Source organism: Argopecten irradians, chromosome 12 (assembly GCF_041381155.1).
Source record: "Argopecten irradians isolate NY chromosome 12, Ai_NY, whole genome shotgun sequence".
Lineage (NCBI taxonomy): Eukaryota > Metazoa > Mollusca > Bivalvia > Pectinida > Pectinidae > Argopecten > Argopecten irradians.
Genome location: NC_091145.1, coordinates 17,442,328 through 17,465,497, shown reverse-complemented (window position 1 = coordinate 17,465,497; position 23,170 = coordinate 17,442,328). Strand labels below are relative to the sequence as shown.

The following is a 23,170-nucleotide window of genomic DNA, read 5'->3' as shown; positions in this document are numbered from 1 at the left end:
TAGCCTAATGAACCTTGTATTTTGCAGTGATATTAATTTTATTTCAAGTCTTATGAAACAGTAATATTTATTTTTACTTCTAGATTGAAGCTTGTATTTCGCAGTGAGAGTTTGAATTTTCAGATTTAGTTTAAACACATCATGCCGTATTAGATACACGGAATATGATTCAGACAAAACATCCTGTTTAAATTTTATATCGGTTGTTTTCGTTGAAATGACACAAGTGTTGGGCCAAGTATTTGAAGAGGATGTGCTCTTCCCGGTAACTGTGCAATGTACCAAGTAGAACCACTTTGTACCCGCGATAACAATCTGATACAAGTGTACCTGAACTCAAAATGGCCTGTTTATATACATCTCCTTATAAACACCTTAGAAAAAGAACACTACAACATCATTTAGGGTAAACTCCAACTTAATACTGTACATTATATCTTCAGATAGACATATTCTTTTTATATTTCTGAACTAAAAATTATCTTTTATATACATATATATGTACGCCGATAAGCCTGTGAAATAACCATGACACAATGATATAGTCCGGCATGTTTTCTTTTCAGATTTCTCCAAACGATTCAGATTAAAATATCTACATGAAAATATCGAACATGATGATGTTTTTTAATGTAAGTTTCGTTATAATATTTCAATAGGAGAGTTTAATCCGTAAATAGGACGATTGTGTATACAGCATCTGTCTAGGTCTTCTATATATAAGGGTATTACATACAATTATTATACACAACACATTGTCTGGGTACGAGGTATTGTTATATCTTGTGTTTAATCAATGTCTGTTAGCCTTAAATCTACACCAAGGTCACTGTTAGAATAATTCCATGGCTGTTTGTGTAGGAATCAATTTATCCACAAATATATAACTATAACGGATAATGAAACTTAACATGCGATTCCAGGTCAAATACGACAGAAAATTAGTCGAATTATTTAGCAATTTTTTTTCATGAATTTTTAATTCACAAACGTCATTTAAAATCGAATTCATACGTCATACTCAATTGGGAGATTATGTCCATTATAAATGACCTGTTTAAGGTAATAGGGTTCCCTGCAGACCTAGCCATCTGTTTTTTTACATTAATCATCACTCATCACTCACCCACTTCCCCCCGCCCTCTAAATTTCCGACCTTACAATTACGGATGCAGATCAATGCTATGTCATAAATTTTACCTCCACAATGTCTCCTGGCCTAACATCAATCAGTTATAGCCATCAATCACATTCCTCATTTTTATGTTATTACATAAATTTTGTTTGAACTAATTCAAAAGAAATTATGTCAGAACAATAATATAGTTACTTCATCAATTATCTCATGATTCAGTTAGATTCATGAAAGAAAGAATTCTCTGGGGGAAACATTGAAAACTAATCTTGTTCATGTCTCGGAAATGTTAATACAAATGCAATCTTCAAAAACATCATTGCTTCTTCTGTATACCAGTGCCATTATCATACCATTTATCTTTTTGTAATTTCTACCTTTGAATAAGATTATCATGAGAGAAAATGTATTTGAATTTAAAGATTTGAATCCAATGAGTTTTAAGTGACTTCAAATCCTAACCTGAATACTAAGAACATTACCTATTCTATACTTATCATGGAGATATGCAGATACATACGACTTGAATAAGTTAATATAAACTCACAGAAAAACAAATATTTTTTATTTTCACTTTATCCTGTCTGATTCAATTACATCCTTAAAATCAATTCAAATTCACACAATAAAGTGAAAACAGGTTTTGATGGTGAACTACAGGTGGTCTCAAACATGGCCGACACGACAACATACACACTACAACTATATATACATCCAATTGATTTCGTTCTTTGTAAATAAACTTGCATCTTATTTTTGGAAACAAATGAGATATTCTAATACGATGGATTTTTTTATTTCAACTTTTTATTTTTCCTTTTTGATCCCTGCTCTAAATTCGTAGTTCATGTCACTCGCTTTGTTGACACAGTAACCTGAGGAGATCAACTTATCGTGTACATTTTAATTTACTAGCCAGGCATGTTGGAGGACTTTCTGGGAGGTAAGCCCCCCTTTAGTTCTTTGATTTCCGTGGAATTCCATTTCACTGATGAAAGATACCCCTCATATCTACCTGTACAGAACTGATGAAGGGAAACGTTTACCTGTCGTTTTACCTGGCTCCTATGGAGAAACCTTACGATAAGATTATATTCTAACACGAACAAACGGGTCACACTTTCACATTGGAAAGTGTTATAACAGAAGCCTTATCTTTAAAACTACAAGTCTCACGAGTACAGGCTGCACCCTCCAGTCAGAGTATGTGTTGACCACTTTATTCAAAAGTTAAAATTCCATTGCTCAAAATGTATTTTCATTATGTTGTATGTAAATTCAAATATTCATAAAAAAATCTTTTTGTTTAGAACAGTTTATTTTAAACTGGCATACCAGTGTAATTATGAAACAAAACTAGAATAATTTTTACAAAAGCTTATATAATCAAAAGAATATATCAATTTTACATATCATTGTTGAATAATGAATATTTGGTATGCTCTCTCATCAGTTATGGGGTAACAAGCTTTTCAAAGGTAGTACTATTAGATTTCTTTGTGTAATGGTATAAATGTCTGGTAAATGTCTAAACTTTAAAACACATATGTAAAAAAACATTTACCTAAACAAAGATATCTGTTGCCAAAACAATCTTGTCAACATTTTTAAAACAGCTCATGAACTTTAAGAACAAATATTTTACAAACAAGATATTTGTTAATTTTCTTTGTTCATGCTAGATCTGCGATTGTAATGTGTTTTCTATAAATTCCCTCCACTTGTGGTGCTAGACGCATCCAAACAAATCATTGTTCGTTTACAAGGAACATTGGTTCTCAATACCTAATGTCTACTGGGAGCTGACGGGTCTCGATCAGATAAAATGGATATAGTGGATATGACATACGGTGGGCCTAAAACCTAAGTGTGTTGCACCGTGTCACGATTTTATCTACCAACACATGCAAGAACTTGTCCTCAAGGTCAACTCAAGGTCAGCTCAAGGTCATTCCTCATCAGTTACTCATCAAATTTTTACCTGTGGGTAATTAACGTAGGAGAAAATCTGTTTGTTTTCCTTCCAAATCTGGTTTCACTATCTTTTCCAAAGTCTATTGATTTTTGTCTAAATTAAAAACTAAACGAAATCTAATAGAGGCAACAGCGTTGCTTGAATAGTATACAAATTGGAATTGGTAATTTAATTTGTAAACCAGAGTAAGTTGATCAAAAGGATGCTTAAGTCTTCAACCGAGGGATAGAATATAATGACTGCATACCTCTGGGCCGTGGTAGGGGTTGCCGTTGACAATCTCAGGCGAGGCATACAGCGGACTGCCGCAGTAGGTTGAGAGAAGTTTGTTTTCACTGAAGTAATTTGACAAACCAAAGTCTGCAATCTGGAAATCAAACAGGGCATAATTCACCTTCAATAACACATTAATTACACTGTTTTGACACTAAATGTCAATCTATAGTCACTATAGATTTTTAAAACCACGGGAGCACTATTAGTGCTTCCTCGGTTTTAAAAATCTATAAACCGCTTCAACAAAAGCTGTCTTTGCTCTCAAATGTATAACATGCATGGCTGTTTACTTAAAACTTATCAAACGCTTTTAGAAAATTACTTTTTATTTCCCGATTTCATTTCCAGTTTTTTTCAAACCCTTATATATCGTTAAAAGCATGGATTAAATAAAATACAGGAGTACTTTGTGGTTAATGCAGCTCAAGTTCAATACAACATGTCTATCCATTAGATGGTACAAGATATGGCGTAATGTGTTCAAATCACTGTCATTTGTGGTCCTCTTGTATAAACTCATCAATTCAAATCAAAACGTTTTCAATGAAACACATTGAATTTTTATCAAATCTTGTGCTTTTAATGTAATACATGTAATTTAACAGATTATTATGCTTCAGAATCTTAATGGCTTCCTTAATCTCAAATTTAGTCGTTAATTGCATGAAATTTATGTTTCGTTTCAATCAAAATTTAATGCTTCGTTTCAATCGCAATTTAATGTTTCTTTTCAATCATTACCCAAAACAAATGGTTACATAGAGTGAATTAATCATTTTATAATAACTATAATACATCACTGGTATACAATGCTGAAGGAGTTTATGATAGATATGAATACATTAACATTCAGACGTATACCTATTTGGCCGACAATTGTATGTAAATGTTGGACCACTATGCTGGTATAGTGCAATAGACTAGAGGCTATAAAATAACTGTTACAACAGCTGGTGTACTACGCGACGATGTCAATGTAACAAATGTCCTATCGATAGTTTTAGCCTTTTTGATGTATAAACTAGTACAATAGGAATTATATAACGACAATGCAGATACAAACCTTGACATTGCCGGCCTGGTCCAACACAATATTCTCCAGTTTCAGATCTCTGTGTACAATACCATTCTGTAAATCACATAAAATACATCCAATCAATTTACAAATTCAATATGTTTCATGTATTGCATAACATGGAATGTTAATGGAAATTTTATTCAATTTCATAATTTAGAAATGGAATGATGCTTACAAAAATGTTTTTTTTTTTTTTGTTTAAAGCAAATTTCTTGATCTTTTGTTATTTTTTTAAGCTCATCATATAAGAAAGCAAAAAAAAAACAACAAGTATTTCTACAAAGAATTATCTTATATCCAAACTCCTTAGCATATATGAATTCCCTATTGTGACTTTCTCCTTTACTCTACCCACAATCAACCCATCACGCATGGAGCCAATAACACAAGTCATCAGCTCAAATTGTTTTTTAACAAGCAGAAAATCCTCAAAATTACAAACCTGATGACAACAATGAATAGCGGAGACAATTTGTCTGAAGATGCGACGAGCATCTCCTTCCGAGAGTCGACTTCGATTGTTGATGTAATCGTATAGTTCTCCCCCAGTAGCACAGTCCATCACAAGGATGATCCGGTCCTTGTTCTCAAACACTGGAATACAAAAACAAAACATCAATAGCACAAATAAAGTGGAAATAATCAAAACCAAATGTGTCCGGAATCTTAAAAATGCACAGTCAAACCTGTCTATAAAGGACACCTAGCAAAACTGTCCCTTATAGACGGGTGTACTTTATACAGAGAATGATTATGTAATAAATTGCACCAAATGAGGTTGATGAGTCTGTTCTTTATACAAAGGTCGATTATATAGTCACATATACCAAATTGGGTTGATAAGTCTGTCCTTTATGGACAGGTGTCCTTTATATAGAGGTGTCCTTTATAGCAGGTTTGACTGTATTAAATTGGTATTTGCAATATTCATTGCATTATCTAGCCTTTTGGGATTTCAAGTTTCCAAAGATATGATCTCAGCAATTTTTATAGTATGAAGTAATTAGCAGGAACAACCCTTGAACAACGTGTTTGTATTGACTGTAAATACTCAAGGGAAGTAACTCCTGTTAAGGATTTGTCCTTGATACTATATATAAGTCAGACAAGGTCAGATGCACCTAAAGAAATGTCTTCATCCAAACATTTCTATATCTAAATAATGAGTCTCCATCTAATTTTTATTTGTCTTGCACACACAGAAATCACATCTTGTGACTTAAATGAATTGAAGTATCGTTACAAAATTATTCTATATCAAAAATGATTTTTTTTAAATCCTTAGAAATAAAATATTCCTATTTGAATATTTTAGCATCTGCTCACGGGATGTTTACAAATATACGACAATATTCAACCTTGACTGGCTTTTATAAAAGACATAATAGTATAGCGAGTTTTTCATCAGGTTAGATATACATTTTCTGTATCTATGAAGCCAGACAACTAGACAGTGTATATGGACATCATGTATGTATACCTTTAGTTACGGTATGATTTATTGACAAGACCGACCAACATTTATAATTTTGAGTAGGCGTAGTTGAAGGTAATCAACAAGACAAGACGACCTAGCTAGCTGTTGTGTGGCCTATATACTTTGTACTCTACAAAAGTATGTAACATATATATTTTTTGAATGAAGGTGGCCAGAGATAAGAGAAAGGGAAAAAGTTTTGTAGACAGCACTATGGGTCAGCCACTGAGCAAACAACATGATGGTGTATCGTTTCTGACAGAATTTATTTTCTCAAGTAAAATTAAGTCAGACATTTGTATTTTTGGCAGCAGTGTAAGAATTTTTTGACACAAATTTTTCTAAAATTTGAGAATTCTTTTGTAGGATTTGATTTTTTGAAGATGTTGGTATCTGAGCCCTAGAGTTGTAACGTTGTTACCATGACAACTACAATGTCTTGGGACGTCATGGGACTGCCCACAACGATAATCTGCACTGTTTATGATCGTGTTGCAGTCATATTCAGTGTTTCTGTAGCAAGTAATTCCCATCAAACTTACTGACAAGACACCTTAACCTTTTTAAAACTCATTTCTGAAATGTCAGACCAGAGATAAGAAATGTTTCATTCCATGTTTACATCTTCTGACAACTGTTGACAAGTTTTTCCTCGTTTATGACCAGTCTCATGCATGTATTTTCATGTAAACTGACAGCTAGCCAGTATATATCTCCTCAGAGATCTGAAATGTATATTTCATGTCAATTTCACATGCAGCCTCTTACAAGCAATGTTGAACCTTATAACTAGGCCATGTTAAAAATAAAGATCAAATCATAACTAAATGTCTGCTTGGGCTACCAGTCAAACAGTGACACAGACCATTTTTAAAATTTACATACTTTCACTTTTGATACAAAGAAATATTATGCATATTTTATTATTTATCATCCTTTCATAGTGTTTGATAAGTCTAGTTACACTGTACTGTATAATACTGATTTAGGTGTAAAGCCTTAGTCGTATATATGATCTCGTTCAGACGGAGTATGACCTTTCTACATTAGTCGAAGGTCTAATTTAATAAGGTTGGCTAACCAACCATTGACACTGAACCATATGTATAAAACTATGGACCATGTCCTAAAACAACACAGAGTGATGAAGAGTCTGCACTTTCCACTCGGCTGATCACGGAGCACCCAGTCACTTCGTACCAAAATGATGAACAGGGGCAGAATGACCTTCGACATCTTGGCAAGTTGATGATGACCCGGACACATTCTACACAAACCCACCACACCAAACGATCGTATTTACATAAGAATGTTTATATATTAATGTACTAGATTAACCTTGGCGATACACCGAGATTTTATAACATATATCATCAGACGACTGTCTAAAATACTTCATCAACAACAATAGCTTTACCTCAACTATTTTTTAAATTTAAACAACTACGTATTTCATCTTCAGTGATTTAAAATGCAAATTCCTTTTGTTTTAAAGTATTTATAGCTACTGTTGGAAAAAATCAGATATTTATAGTCTCTGTTAAAAAACGGTGTTTCAAATTACTCAAAAATACACTATCTGAACTCTGAAATGATTAAAACGCTACATAAATTTATTCTGCGTTCCTCGACTTGCTGTTCCTGTTTGGAATTCCTTGGGGTCAGGGTTGTAACCATTAATTTAGATATTTGTCCAACGGCATGGCCTATAATGTTATTTGAAAATCAATACTTGAGATCCAACTCCTAGTTTTTCCTACTGAAAGAACCTGACTTAGCTAAGATACTGTCAATATCATACACAAACTTAAGTACTCAAGTCAAACAGGTTTTATTTACAAAATTCACACAGAATATATATAACGAAGCACTGTCGACACTGGATTACAAAATATTGATGATCATTAGATATCGTGTCCAACATGTGTACCTGGACAACCTACCTGGAGTTTCCAGGTGAGAATTGCGGCATGCAGTGACTACATAGATAGCTATGCGAATCAATACTTGATAAAAGCCCGACAATCGCTATCTATGACTAATAACTACCGCGTGCTTCCCTGCTTTATGAACCTCCCTCATCCATATGGCACATGTGACAGTTTCTCTCTTTATTATTAAGAGGACCACAAACTTTGATTGACAATTGTCTGATGGTTTATGTAACACAAGCCCATTGATTAGACCATATCCGCCATTACAGACGGTCACACTGAAGAGCTGAACATGATGAGAACATAGTTCCCATGTTGTCTGCTCCTTTCAAACACAGAACTGATGATTTACCAACCGTGTTTATGCCAAACAATTCTGAAAGTCAATTATGTAAATATTGGTTACCAAGCTGATATATATATATATATATAGATATTGATAGCGAGGTGGAATGTTGAAGGAAAGTATTGGGTGTCTACAGATCTAAAACTGTCATCATTCAGAGGCGTTCTGCTGAACAAGCCATTCCGATGTATGGCATGATTAAGGTCTAAGGAGACTTTACTCAAAATTGGTTTTATGTCATGAATAGGTGACATCGTTCGAAATTGGTTTTAGACCTTCTTCAGCATTGAAGTCTGTCACAAAGAGTTGCTGTGGATAAATCATGTTGGTTTGCTGTCGACATAAACGTTAAAGTGTGAAGTATCTGAATCTCCTGTCGCATCCTCGCCGATACTTTAACATTTATAGCTAGACTGACAGGTTATCTATAAAGCCAGCTCGTTAAGAAATGACATTCTTATACAAATGGCTTCATTTTGTCACATTAAGGTGTAGAATTTAATTACATTAATGACATCTTAACATTCCCATAAGTAATAAACATGCCTACTCAAGCGTCGTGAAGACTTCGCAGGGATGGAGAGTCTGCCAATGATATTGTAAATTGAACAGAATCGTGATCCGAATAAACGTGTCTAAGTGTCCCGTCTGATTTATATAAATGTATCACTTTGAGCTTTTAATTGGCTTTAATAACTTATCGTAGCATGAAAATCTATTCCACAGTCAGCTTAAATTCCTGCACACAATATATTATGAAGATCTGCCAATCTAAACCAAATGAGTTATATTTGATTTTTGTAATTAATCTGTTTTCATACAGATATATTGCACTAAAATATTGCAAAAACATCTGTCTGGACCCAATGCAGTTATAAATACAAATACCATTCATCTATATCAGTAATAGGTTGTCTTTGAAAATTTCCAGACATTCCTTAGAAGTTCCTTGCAGCAATAAGAAGGACTTGGCAAGCCTGTAATAAGGCCTGGGATCTGCATTTTTTGGCAATTGACAAAGACAAATCTAAGAATGGAGTGTGCTCTAACAAAGACGGCCCACTATACAGGTGTACACTACTCCTGATTCACAAACAAATTATTAATGGAGCAATCGTCTTAATCACCGAAACGTCCTCTGTAAAAACAATAGATTAACATAACTCTGACTGGCCCGTTCAATAATTCAATGAAGAATGGTCTGGCTTTTAACCATGCTTGGTATTCAAGGAATGCACATAAAAAATCTAATTGCTCCGTTACAGGGACACATTTAAGAATGAAGAGTCGAACCAATACAACTTGTATATCATAAAGACAATTTCCCGGTGGAATAATTCGGAGTCTGTCATTGGTTGTTCAGCTAGACAGCGCTATTCTACCTGAGTCAGACCTTGACACTTTCTCAATGAAATAGCTACGAAAACTGGATCCCTTTATGGAAATCGCTAATTGAATTCCACAGTAACGTGATCTTCCTGAATTCCTTTTTTACGCTGAATAATTCATAAATACCCATGAGCATAAGTAGCTATGTTCTAATGACCATAGCACAACAGTAACTACCGACAACCTATAACCTCCTCGCTGACAACCTGACAGGCAGAAAAGTAAACTGCCCTCGACCTCTGACATCTCACACAGAGAAGCAACTATCTTCTGAAAGAGGAAATAAGAAGATCCATAAAACAACATATATATACAGTCTTCAGATGTACATGTATTTAAATGGGCAGATACCTTCTATTGTTTGATAAAACAAAGGAAAACCTGGCAGAAATCTTAAGTCATTATAAATAGAAGTTGGCAACAAAAGTAGTAAGTCTATCTAGTTGTTTGAAGTTTTTGATTGCAGATTTAAAAGTTCTAAACAACTTACGGAGGCTCCATAAAAGAAACCAATGTTAACACATTTTTATTACAATGTAAGCTGGGAGACAAATTGTCTGCCTATTCCTAATAGAAAGTTTAAGTCAATCTTCTGCAAACAGAAGTTATTCTGAACTTCGAAGGAGACCTCCAATGTGAAAGAACCTGTCTATGGGGTTTGACCTTTGGCAAGACATCATTGAAACTGGGTAATAAAGATCAAACAGCTTGCTATTTCACAAAGACGTCTATCTATCTGAAAATGAATTGTGCATCCAACATGTCCGTTATTTACATTTTTTGTTACTTTTCCCTCACATGTTCAGACATAAAGAGTAATTTGTCTGATACAGATATGGTAAGCAAAACTTAACCACCTTCTATTTCCAACCACAAAACAAGTTAATTAGAAAGCGTGGTATGAATCTCTTTAAACTATTGATATTGAATGTATATGTAGAGATCAGTCATAGCAATTTACAATGCATATAAATTGTGTCATTTAAATACTTCCTCATAATTAAGAACGCACGACACATTTACTATGACACAAAGATTGATATCTTATCACTTTCTATAAATCTTCAGAGATGTCTCCCGACCCTCCTATCATTTTTTTCCAAAAAATTAAATTGTCAAACCAGCTAGGTGATCATTTAAATTTCTTCGTACGTAATTTCTCAGAAATGTTGTTCTACCTGGTATAAGATATCAATCTAATCTATAAAGATGATAAAATATATCTTATCTAGTGAACTCGAGAGATCCACCCAAGTAAAGGGGCGGTGGAAGCCAAGGACTTGTATACATGTTTACACCTGATTGTATTTATTTATTATGTAAACTGTGATTAGATATCAGTCCACATGATCCTTCACACCTTTAGATATCTATACAAACTTCCTCCTATATCTAATTATAGTCCTACCCATCTCACATGATAAAATGTTCTATAATTAGCATGTCACATGACTTAAGATTTATGTTAAAAATAAATTTGAATTAAGAATGTGACATATGTAGACAAGATATGCAGCACTTATACCCACTTAAGATGTCAAGTATAGCACAGGGGGACAGATAAGTTGAGATGATAACCCCGCCACCGGAACGCCACTGGAACGACAGATGGACCACTGTCAGTAACACCGGCTAAGAGGACATTCCGTAAATTCCATAGCTAACCTTCCTGCTGACACTGAGCATCTTCAGCACCGCAGGTTCAACATTAACTCATTCACCCCTTAAAATTCACAATGAACTCTTCCAGACTTTGAATCAGAAGAGTCCAAATGTGTCTTCAGGGATGAATTCCTCTTTTATTGATTCCCTTTTTTTCATCAACAAACAAAAAAGGACCTGACAGGCCATGGTGGGTACTGTCTACACTAATTCATCTGATCCTGAAATATTTTCGACTATAATGATCTGGTTGGCATTACGATGATATTACAACACTGACAGCTGTGGGATAAAAGGATAGACAAAAAAATTAACAGTATCGTTTTCCTTAATTCTAATCTCCAAAAGCAATTTCATTTTATCTTAATAGCATCACAATTGTGAAATTGATTGTATTTCCATCACAGAACAAAGGAATTTTATGATTTCCTGAACTCTCCAATTATCTAAAAACCTATTATTACCAAGAGTGCAGAATAAATTCAAAATTAACGTCCTATTAACGTCCTAGCATTTTATCATATGATTATGTAGGAATGTTGACATTGAGCTCTGTTGTATCGCTGGAGGGGATTTAATCTTAGAAGGGGTGACTAGCACCATGGGTCAGATAAATGGTGTGAAGGACACATTCTTCCCTCACACTTCCCTTGGACTGGACATGGCTGGACACACAGGTGGACAATGCTAGGGACAGGAGGTGATACCAATATCACTGGGCCCTGTTGAGCAGGAATTACTGCCCACTGGCAGGACTGGTTTTTATCTATCCTCTAATAACCCTCGGTCAGCTTATAATATAATTGTAGTCAGAATGAAAATATTTTCTTGCATGAACGGCACAATTGTTGAAGTCTTAAAATTGCTGACAGCAGCAAAATGTTTGATCCCAAGTACCTGACATTTTTGAAGGACATAAGTGGGAAAAGCCTGGGAATAATTTGAGAAAATATCTTGTGCCCCAGAAGTGAATTTTGTTTGGAATAAAAGACTGATGAATATGCATGCATATGCAATGCACAAGAATGTGAATATTCTATATACGTTTGAATAAAAATGATAACTTTCATCTACGCAGAATGACTAGGCAAAATTGAGAGAGAAAATTTTAATATAATTTACTTTCCCCATTTACATTAAAAGTCCAACACAAGGTTATACAATGCAATAGAGACGGCGTAAATTACCTCATAACGGAAATGATAAAATAGACTATTGCAAAAAATAATGTATTGTGAAGGGGAAAGTTATGTACACAAGACGACAAAAGTCTTTCTTAGTTTACAAAGGAATATTAAGTATGCAAGACGATAACTGCAAAATGACGACACCTGGAGTACAACTAGTCACAGTAAAGCGAACATCCTGAATAACTCAGCACCGTCACCCGTCAACACGATGACTGCGTGCACAGAACAACGACAAAATGTCTATTGTGTAACAGTGATCTGTCTCTCGTGTTACAATGATCTTGTCACAAAAAGTCATTCCATCAGGTCAGCTTTGAAAGTGATTCTACATTCACCAGACAGATCATATATTTCTCTCGAATATCACTCTTGGAATTTTCGGAACTTGGCTTATAGACTGACACAGGTGTAAAACATCTTTTTATTCGTTTAACAAAATTGGGTATTTGTACACTCTCCATACAGAGGCCCTCTAAACATTTCTCTCGGCCAGCTGCCTGTGTTGTCACAGGTTACTGTTGGATCAACACTAGATCGACACCCCTTATTCTAGGTAATAGTTTCACGCACACTCACCAGGCATGACAATAGAGAAGTACCCCTATCAGTAGCCATTGTAATGTAACATAGCCATTAAGAGTGGTAAAAATACACAAAGGCTGACTAAACATCAGTTTTACACAGAAAGCATGTAACACCAATCAATGGTCCGTGATTATTTACCCCGACACTCCATGTCAGCCATACAACAAACAGTAAAGTTGTGTAAGATTCTGTTTTGAGATTTATTTTTACAGTAGACACTGCTTGCTTTCATCTGCTGATCATCTTTACATTGGACTTACAAAGTCTGTACCAACATTGTTACATGTAAATCAAACACAACCTGCCTGAATACCAATATTTAATTGCTGGTCAGGAATGTGAGGAATTTATACTTCCTTTAATGCAAGCCCCAACAGATCGAAGTTTTTAAATTCACAGATATTTGATTAGGTGTTAAGAAAGTTTTTATTGTGCAGACAGCTATGTTTTTATGACAGTGTAAGCCTGCACACCATATCGCCAGGTGTACTATAATCTCGGGGTATACACCGAGTGAATTAAAGCCACTGTGCACTCGGTGAGACACTGGACAACAATGACCAGGTGAATAAACACTCATTTAGGGGTCTGACCTCCGGTACTAATACAAATGACCAATACTATATAAGTACTTAACAGGAGATGAATTAGTTTGGACTAGCAGACCTCCCCGAACCAAACAAAGATGGAGTAGCCTTTATCCTTGTCCCACGCGTATGGTGGTCATAATTTAGCCGTTGCGGTCAGCTGTTCTTAGACGAGACATAGCTTCGCAATGCTACGTTTAATCATTTGTTTTGATATTGGTTAAACTTCTTATGTTCATTTTAAATATCCTTTTCCTGTTACTGGAGTTGTTGAGAAAAAGATCTGTATCATCAAGGAGCTTGAACACAATGGAAATCTTGCTATGATTCATCTGTCCCCATAACCTCTTTTTACTCTGTGTTTGAATTAAGTTGTTTTGGTAGCAAATTTGACCCCTAACCGAAGGTGAAGGTCATTTCAGAACACTCATACAGACAATTATCATTTTTTCTGATACTTTACAATACTCTTTTGTAGTCAGTTTTTTGACATCTTTATAATGCTCTTTTTCCCATGAAATGTATACCCAGAAGCATTTTATGAAACATACATCGTGACTAGAATAAAAGAAAAGAATATCCTTCATAACAGACAATTACTAGTGATGACCAGTCAGCAAATCGTCATGGCAACCATCTCATATTTGTAATGAAATATTGCAGCAGCCGTTTTCTTACACATGCAACTGTGGAGTTTTTACTTTACCCAGAACCTCATCAGACAGAAACTTATAAAACAAAAAAGACTGGAAAATTGAGGAAAATCCAGTTACTCAGACACTAGTAATCTGAGTTTAACAAGCCCTCAACATCTGGGTTACTACACGAGGTTCATGTCTGATTGTCCCTGCTACTTTGATGTGAAATAGTCCAGCATGTCTGCCGACGCCCTCAGAAAGTGTAACCAATAAATTGGAAATAATACAACACACAGCCACTTAGGGAACCATCTGCCACGCTATTGAGGGAATACAAAACAATTCAAAAGGAATGATAATGACAGGCTGTGAAGTCTCTCCCAAATATGGACTTGTCACATGATGTGTTGGGTTCCTATAAGTGACATCATCCCTACATTGGTCGCCCTGCTGTCGCCATGGTAACAATCTCCCTTTCGATCCTTTGTTTAACCGTTGACTTGTTAATGTTACTACACTATCTTTAATCACGTCACTAAAACAATCAAACTTAGTGGAAATTAAACGTTTTCTTATCATCACACTTCATGATTTATCATCTGTAACTTTCAGTGGTGATAAGAACAGGAATCTGAATGCCAATAGGTCCAGAAAAGCCTGTGAAATTACGATAACAGTATAGTTGAAATAGTACTTTTACCCATCTGACTTTGCCAAGTCACTTTGCTGATGCAATTTGTTGGGAATTGAAAACAGAAGTTTGAGCAATTGCAGAAACCCATTCCCAGTCCAAAACCTATTTAGAGATGTAATTATCAGTGAACGCATGTAGATAGTACTCAACACATAATTGTCCTTTTTTTATTGTCGGTCAGGCTCTCTAAAGCTCACAAAAGTATTTCTGTCAAACTGGGTTTTTTTTTTCAAAAAAGAAATAAGGAATAAAACTAATACAGGTACTGCTAGTTAATTCATCCATTCTTTCTATACATTAGTTGTTGTCTTAAGCTCTTAAGCTAGGCCTCTGAAGGTAACCAAGGTTTCAGAAATTGCCCAGTTTTGGAGCTTATGATCACTTACCTTCACGAACATTGACGATATTTGGATGGTTTAACGAGGACAGGATTCGGATCTCTCTGCGTAGCCGGGTGAGGTCTGTATCATCGTTTATCTTCCCCTTCTTTATATACTTGATAGCCACCTAAAAACATACCAAATATTACAATATTTTAGTCAAGAAATAATAGCTAAATTTTAGAAACAAATTCTGAGATCACAGGACAAAGTAACAATTTCTTTTGAGTTTTACATGGCGATTTCTATCTCTTAGAACTTCAAAAGAGTTTTCTATCTCTTTATCAGTATTTATATCCTTTTATACTCATTTGTATAGCTGTAATTTTAATTTTTTGTTACAAATACTAAATCCTATTAATAGCAGCAATTGTATTTAGCCATTTAGCTTTAATTCTCTTTTTGATATTGACAGTTTAAACATTTTAAATTTTTTGTCGCAATTCCGAAAGCAATAGTGAACGTCAAATTCAGGGTCATGAATCTAGGCCTGTTAACTGAAAGAAGACGTTAGATATTAAAAACTTTGTGGCCACATTTTAAAGTAAATGAGCCATTTTAAAGTCCACCTGTGCAATAAAAAAGAATCGTGATAGAGATGTGGTTTAGTGTTTAATAGATTTACTCTAGTCGTATACAAAACTGACCACAACTTTTAGGATTTGTATCGATCGAGTGAAGGTCAAAGTAACTTAAGTGGAAAACAATAAAGTTGATTTAAACACAAGATTTTATGCATGAGCGAATCCAAAGATTTTGAATCAACAATGACACAGTAGTTTACTGTTGAACATGGATGGGTGGCTAATCCCAGGACCAACACTACAACAAACTTTATATTAATAAACAACCCCAGTAGAACAGGCTTTGGTTAATCAGATGTTAAATACTGCTGTGGGTCGCATGACCTGGCATTCTTTGGCATAGTCCCCATGTATATATAAAACCAGCTTAATAGATGTGAGCCGAGTGACAAGAAATAAAAGTTTATCGGGTACATTTACCATGTCACAATATTTTCATATTAATACTTGGTTGTAGTGTACCGAGAGACCTACAGAGTTTGCCGTCGGCAAAACCAGTAGTGAAAATTGTATGTCATATGATCATGACCCCACTTGGTCCAACATTACGTGTATGTGTTGTTCATGTATTAAGAGGCTAATGTCAGTATTTGTTGTCAATTTTAGTATTGCGTAATTTCTATTGAATTGCCACTTGTATATATACAGTATATATATCTATTCTTCAGCCATGTTTAGCTTGTTAACTATTCCGTGATATGCAAGAGCAGGCATTGATGACGACAAAAGAGTCTTTTCTTCTTGTCCCCCTTCCAAGAAACGGAATCTATTCACTTGTATTTCCTTTTTATTTTCAAAGAAATTTGTTTTAAGATAACCTGAAAAAAAGAAATCAAAGCTTACGGTCAAATCCGAGCCATTCGAAACGCCTAATGGCCCAGGTAAAAATCCCCGATAGACCCATAAATACAGACCCCATTGACTTCTGTTGTCGATAAAACTAAATTTTGGTTTTTATTAAAATGACTCCACCCATGTTAGATGTGTGTATCGGAATATGTTTGATCAGAAACCAACTGAATCAAACAGTTTTAATGATGGCTGTTAAAAAAAGAACCACTTTAAATTTATTTAAGGATTCATGACAGATTAGAATTTTACGTACAGTTAAATCTTCAACTACCTGAATAGTCTATTAGACATTAACAACTTATTGGGGACAGTTTAATTTAAAACTTGTGCTTTTAAATGTTAGCCTTAATCTGCACTACGAAAGCATATGCACGCACAAGGATGTATTTATACACGTAATCTACAACCTGTGTAATTATGTACTTCCTTATTCATGCATAACCAAAATTTTTCAAATGTCTATATCAACATTCTTTTTTTATTCAAGCTTGCATTCCAAAATAATCTCTAAACCACTGAGAACTATAGCCTAGTATTTCAGAGACACGGAATAAAATCTATATATCTGGTATAACTTCCTGTCATCCATTTACTGTTACTTAAAAAAATACCTGTGGTTGATTTTTAACACACCCACTTCTAAATCTGGACGGGTATCCGCATGACTCAAACCCTAATGTCTGGCCACAAGTTAGAATAATATATGTCTAGAATGCTTTTATATTTAACAATAATGTAAACCACAAACAGAAGAATCTATATGATTGCAGTTTAAAGAATATTTTGTTAAAATAAATTGAAGAATCAATCATGTGATTCACGAGACACTTAAGACAATTTTCTTATCAACCGAGTCCGTACAGAAATAGTATTTAAACTTGCACAGGTAAATGAATCAAATACATAGCTACAATATAAATGTATGAGTCAATCATGACAAATAAAAAACATTTTATGTAATGAGCACTGCTTATACAAAAACCACATGTAAACCAAAACGCCTATGATAAAAACGGGGACAAAGTACCGCAACATGTTTAAATATCTGTGACCTTGGTTAAATTTCAAAAGCAAATACCTTAAATGTATTACTAAGATGATGGCAATTCTAGATAATACAGAAATGACATTATATACCATCTGGAATGGAGGACAAAGGCTGAATCACCTTCTTACACCTACGTTTTTTTACAAATTAAGATACACAATACGACAATCAAAATGTTGTATTGCTTAATCCAAACACAATGGCCACGCTTCCTTTGTCACTGATTACCTTGGCCATAATTCCTAAGACAAACATGCAATAGGCTAATAGCCTGAGATTTGTAAGGGGGAATCATCATGAGAAAAAAACCTTGGTGCGATTGTGTTAACAGCATTCCTTGACAGATAATCTGAGATTGTATGAGGATGTGGTTCAAGGCGACCATTGATTAACACAATGACTGGGTAACTGGGCTTATATGAAATTAATCACCCTTCACAAAGACTTAGGTATTAAACACTTGGGTGATTCTAGATCTGGTTTATACAGATAACCGTCCCAGACGTCTCTAAATGTCTTTGTTCCGTGATAACAGTTTAATGCAATTAAGATAGATGTGTGGGTATATTCCTTTTAAATATCTAATGGGCTATATCATATCAGTGTGAGAAACAGATCTAGATTTAAATGTTGTGTCTATTTGTAAAAAATAATCTTGTTTAATTGCTTTTGATAACAAGTTTTGCACTAACATACCTATTTGTATTTGCCTTAAAATTTGCAAACTTGTACATAAAATCATGTGATATCCATGTTTTATACATACATTTTGGGGCTATAAAAACATCTTTACTCTTCAAAATTCTATCAAAGTTTGCAGTATTATCTAAATTTCATGGTTTGATGTAGTTTTGTTTCCAAATTAAATGAATAAATGTCAAATTATCAAGTATGAAAATCATTATACATTACATTATATCATAAATCTATGCAGAATATTCAACATGGTAAACTATTTTTTCATACAAATTTTCAGTTCAATTTTACTAAGATTAATTCCAATAGGATGCTAATTTTTCCAGAAGTGGTGAATTATGGGACAGGTAGCCATTCTCCTACCATGATATGTGACGGAGGATATATGGATCGGCACCTGTGTGTAACACACCGAAACCACAGGTGTCAAAAGGTGCGCACACTTTAAGGTGCTACTTACACCTATAATTATAATCTAATATGGTCACTTAGGATCACTCTGACCTAATTACTGACCTGTAATTACAGGTGTATATAACGAAATAGGCGTTGGGCCGTTCAAATACCTATATTATAATTACATGCCTTAAATACTTCATAACCAGCTATATATAGCCCTGAGATATAACACACTCTCCCTTTCTGTGTCGGAAATTGGTAGTCTCGTCTGCTCCGGAGCTATAAAGGCCACGCTTGGGTAACAATTACCCCTTTTATCCTCCCCTTTCTTTTGTTATATTATATCAGTCTGAAGTTTAGCTTGACCCCCAAATCTTATCAATTAACAGAGGCGATAAAGAACACATTTTCAATTTCTATTGTATGTATAATAATATACATATGCACACATAAAACGTTTGAAGCCGTCCACTTCAATAGCTATCATACAGGCATTTTACATAAAACACAATTATCCACTTTTCTGTAGCACCTCTTAATGATAATACTTCAATAAAGTCTTAAATATAGGGGGCCTGTTGATTTCAGTTTAATATTAACGCAGAACATTGACATAGCCTGTACTGGTTTGCACACTTGTGCATGTGTAACTTTACGATAATTACAAAGTATGGATATTTAGGTGTTTACCCTTTGAGAGGCATGGATAAGGGTTCAAGGAAAGGACGCTACCCCACCTTTTTCTTTTCCATCTTTAATTGGAGTTGTTATCAATTGACAATTATGTAAAATTCTGCTTATAAAACACCTCTATATAGCGTTGTCACCCCATAAGCTGATCAATTGACAGCGAAAGTGGAATGATAATTAGGCTGCTAGACTACATATATATAAAGACTTCTGTCATGGACACAGAGATTTCCTGATAGAAATGATTACCTGCGGTTGGGTAATTTGTCAATGACCTAGGGTCACCCAACATTTACACTATAGACTCACAGCTATAAACACCTAGGCAATTTAAATTAATGACATATGGTCCCCACTAGAGAGGTATCCAGCATAACTGACCAGAGGTCAAGATTAACTGGTCAATTGTCCTGGATGTGTCACGGTAATGGCACCTTATTAAGTGATTAAAGTTCAGCTGTCATAAACAGCCACAAGGAGGTTTCATGTTCAAAGTAATGATTATTTTATGTTCAGAAAGTTATCTAAGAAATATCACAGAGTTTGAGCAGAAAATGTCTTTTCAAACTAACATTTTTACTAATATACACATACACACTTTGATAATTTATAGATATATCATTTCATTTCAATATTAAAACAAAAATACATTCTAGAATTTTATGAACAATCAATTTGAATTCAATAACATATATAAATGCTATTTTAGGTCGCCCTTATTTGATAAGTATAGAAATGAATCAAGGTACCGTTACATTTTGTATTGTGGTGAATTCGTAATCGTCTCCATTACATTGATATAATCAAACTCTCGATCGGCTCCTTTTAAAACACTGCCTATTTATAGCTAATGGAGTCTGAAAACAAAAGTGTCTTTCAGCTCTGAACAAAACGTTCAATATTTAGACATTGAGATGAATGGTTGGTTAGGTACTGTAATACCAGGACAAAGTATAATGTGTTTTGTGGTGAATATACATTCTGGTATTGAATGATATGCAATGTCATGATCACCACATTTACAAAACACCCTCTGTCAATTCCTATTTAGGATATGATCGCTATAGCAACAGGATCAAAAATTAGATTCTTGTATGAATTGAATAAATGGTTTTAAAGATTTAATAAAAAGATAATGATTTAAATATGAAAATACCTGTAGATTGAAATATTTAACAACTTGTTCTTTAATTTCTTGAATCAAACAAGTCAAAAATGGAATTTTGTTTTACTAAATTAAAAAAAGTTTTGATTTAAGTCAGTGACTTAGAAATTAGGACTAAAACCTATTTCATTTGGAAACCTGAAACTTAGAGCTTTCTAAACATATAAATAAAAAAATTTAAAATCGGTCAATTTCCCTGAGCTCTTTCGCATGATAAAAAGAAAGAAAATGCTCTTTTTTGTGCAGTGAAAGTTTTTAGTTTCCTAGTCTGTCACCTACTTGTTATTGCTTGTGTTTTTATGAGTCATGTTTAACTTGTCCGATAACACAGGAATATGTAAACACCTCAAGCTCTGTGAACGACCTCTTATTACATGTACACAGTGTGTGAATTTATTAAAAGTTTAAATATCAATCCTGTGAGGACATATAGTCTTCTGGTGTAGGGTACATAGATTTGATATACATATATAATACATGTCAACTGATGTTTAATTTCTATAAGGTAAACATAAATTGTAGCTTTGTGTTATAGTTTTGAATGGTTATAATCCTAATGTTTAGTATCTGTAACAAACGTGTCACCTACTAACGACCAGATCAGTACTATTTACAATTATGTGTAACAGTAAATGACGGACGAGTCCCACACCTCGGTGACAGGTTCCCTTATCTATCACTTTTACTGCCATGTCTTACTAATCAATTGGACGTACAGTATAGTATATCATTATCAATTAACAGCATCAAATAGACAATAAATAGAATCGTTCAAGCAACGTATATCCAGTTAGAAATTCAGATTTTTTTTTAATTAATATAAATAGGTAGTCTTGAATGATATTAGAAAATTTAATCCTAGCTAATCTCTTAAAAGAACAAATGTGATGTACTTTAGTATATGCTAGAGACAAAAACAGTATAGTCCTCGTCACTGTCCCAATTATAATTTAGAATCAATATCAATGTAACAGTTTGTACATTTAGTTAATTATACAATTTAAAATGTTTTAATTAATATATAACTTATTCCTAATCAACATATGTTAGCAACAAAAATATTTATCTGATTACAGGTATTCATAGCCATGTTCTACCTTTTCATTGTACCTGTACAGTGTATGAGTGTGCATGTACGACAGCTAGGCTGTAGTTGGGCTTATAAATATATAGGGTCGTATATTCTGCACCAATACTGCACATATATCCAACTGTTGGATAAACATAAAAGTTTTAAATTTCTTATAGTGTCAATTCTGGTCGACATATCCTGTTTCCAGTCAATCCTAATTTTTTTTCTATCTGAGGAAAGATTTATAACTGAGTAATACAAAATTGATTTGATTTCCATTATTGTCAAAGCTTTAGTTTGATGTAGTCCTATAGAGACGTTACTGCCAGTAATGATTGCTGTTTCATAAATTGATGGTGATGTTAAAGTATTCCGTGAGACCAGGTAACACATCCATTTGGTAATTGTTTGGTATTGTTTTAAAGTTGAAACGACAAAAAAAACAACCAAAAAAAACTACACAAAATTCTGAAAATAAAAGTGACATGTGTGACATAACGTGATATAATGAAGTATAAATGACAGTTGTCATTGTTTTATACCTGTTCCTTTGTAAATTTCTCCACAGCAAGCTTAACCTTCCCATAGGAACCCTCTCCGAGAGTTTTGATCAACTCGAATCGGTGTTTTAGGTTGTGCTTGTGGTGCACAGGTAAGGCTGGTCCGAGCCCCATCCCTCCCTCCATAAGACCGGACAGAAACTCCTCGTCCATCATACGAGCAGGCATGGTCCAGCCTCACATCTACCCCGCCAGTAACAGGGAAAAGCTACTCCGGCCAACAAGACACATCACAGTCTCCCCAGCAGTGCATTCACTCGCTGCTTCACCACTAAGCCTATTCATACACAATGTAAATTGCAGGTTGTTATAAATTTTAAGTAGAGCCAATGTTAAAATCCAGTATAATTCCGTAGATAATGAACCACTTGAATGTAACTGTCTTCAATGTGTGTTGTCAGTGTGTAACAAATATATCCTAGGTAAAATAGTGTTGCTGTATATTCCACACCGGTTTAGAATACACCTCTAACGATAGTATGGGACAACCTCGCGGTAGCACTAAGTATTCAATAATACACCTCTTTAGGTTTGTTTGTGCATTACATACAAGGTTATGAGATAAAGAAACTACACTCACCACTGACGCTCGTGGTGGGCGGAGCTTGGTGTACTCAACTTCAAGCCATTCAACTGTCAGCTGTCTGTCTCGACGTTAGGTGTCACGCTTGATCACCGCTCAGCTGATGTTACACTTACCATTTGACCTCTGTGAACCTAGCAATAGATATTCTTACGCGTATGTTTCATGTATTAAA

General features: G+C 34.4%; 1 protein-coding gene across 2 annotated transcripts in view; it reads right to left on the bottom strand.

The window, feature by feature from the left end:
- LOC138336991 (NUAK family SNF1-like kinase 1) overlaps positions 1 to 23,123 on the bottom strand; it is a 28,234-nt gene extending 5,111 nt beyond the window's left edge. The window contains exons 1-6 of one of the 2 annotated variants that reach the window (XM_069286655.1): positions 22,993 to 23,123; positions 22,395 to 22,689; positions 15,353 to 15,473; positions 4,907 to 5,058; positions 4,450 to 4,515; positions 3,358 to 3,477 (exon numbers count right to left, since the gene is read on the bottom strand). In XM_069286655.1, coding sequence (XP_069142756.1) covers positions 3,358 to 3,477; positions 4,450 to 4,515; positions 4,907 to 5,058; positions 15,353 to 15,473; positions 22,395 to 22,580 — 645 coding nt within the window. In that variant the 5' untranslated portion in view covers positions 22,581 to 22,689; positions 22,993 to 23,123. Of the gene's footprint in view, positions 1 to 3,357; positions 3,478 to 4,449; positions 4,516 to 4,906; positions 5,059 to 15,352; positions 15,474 to 22,394; positions 22,966 to 22,992 lie in introns of those variants that run through there. The other variant, XM_069286654.1, reaches the window with a different exon arrangement.
- Positions 23,124 to 23,170: the final 47 nt, after the last annotated feature.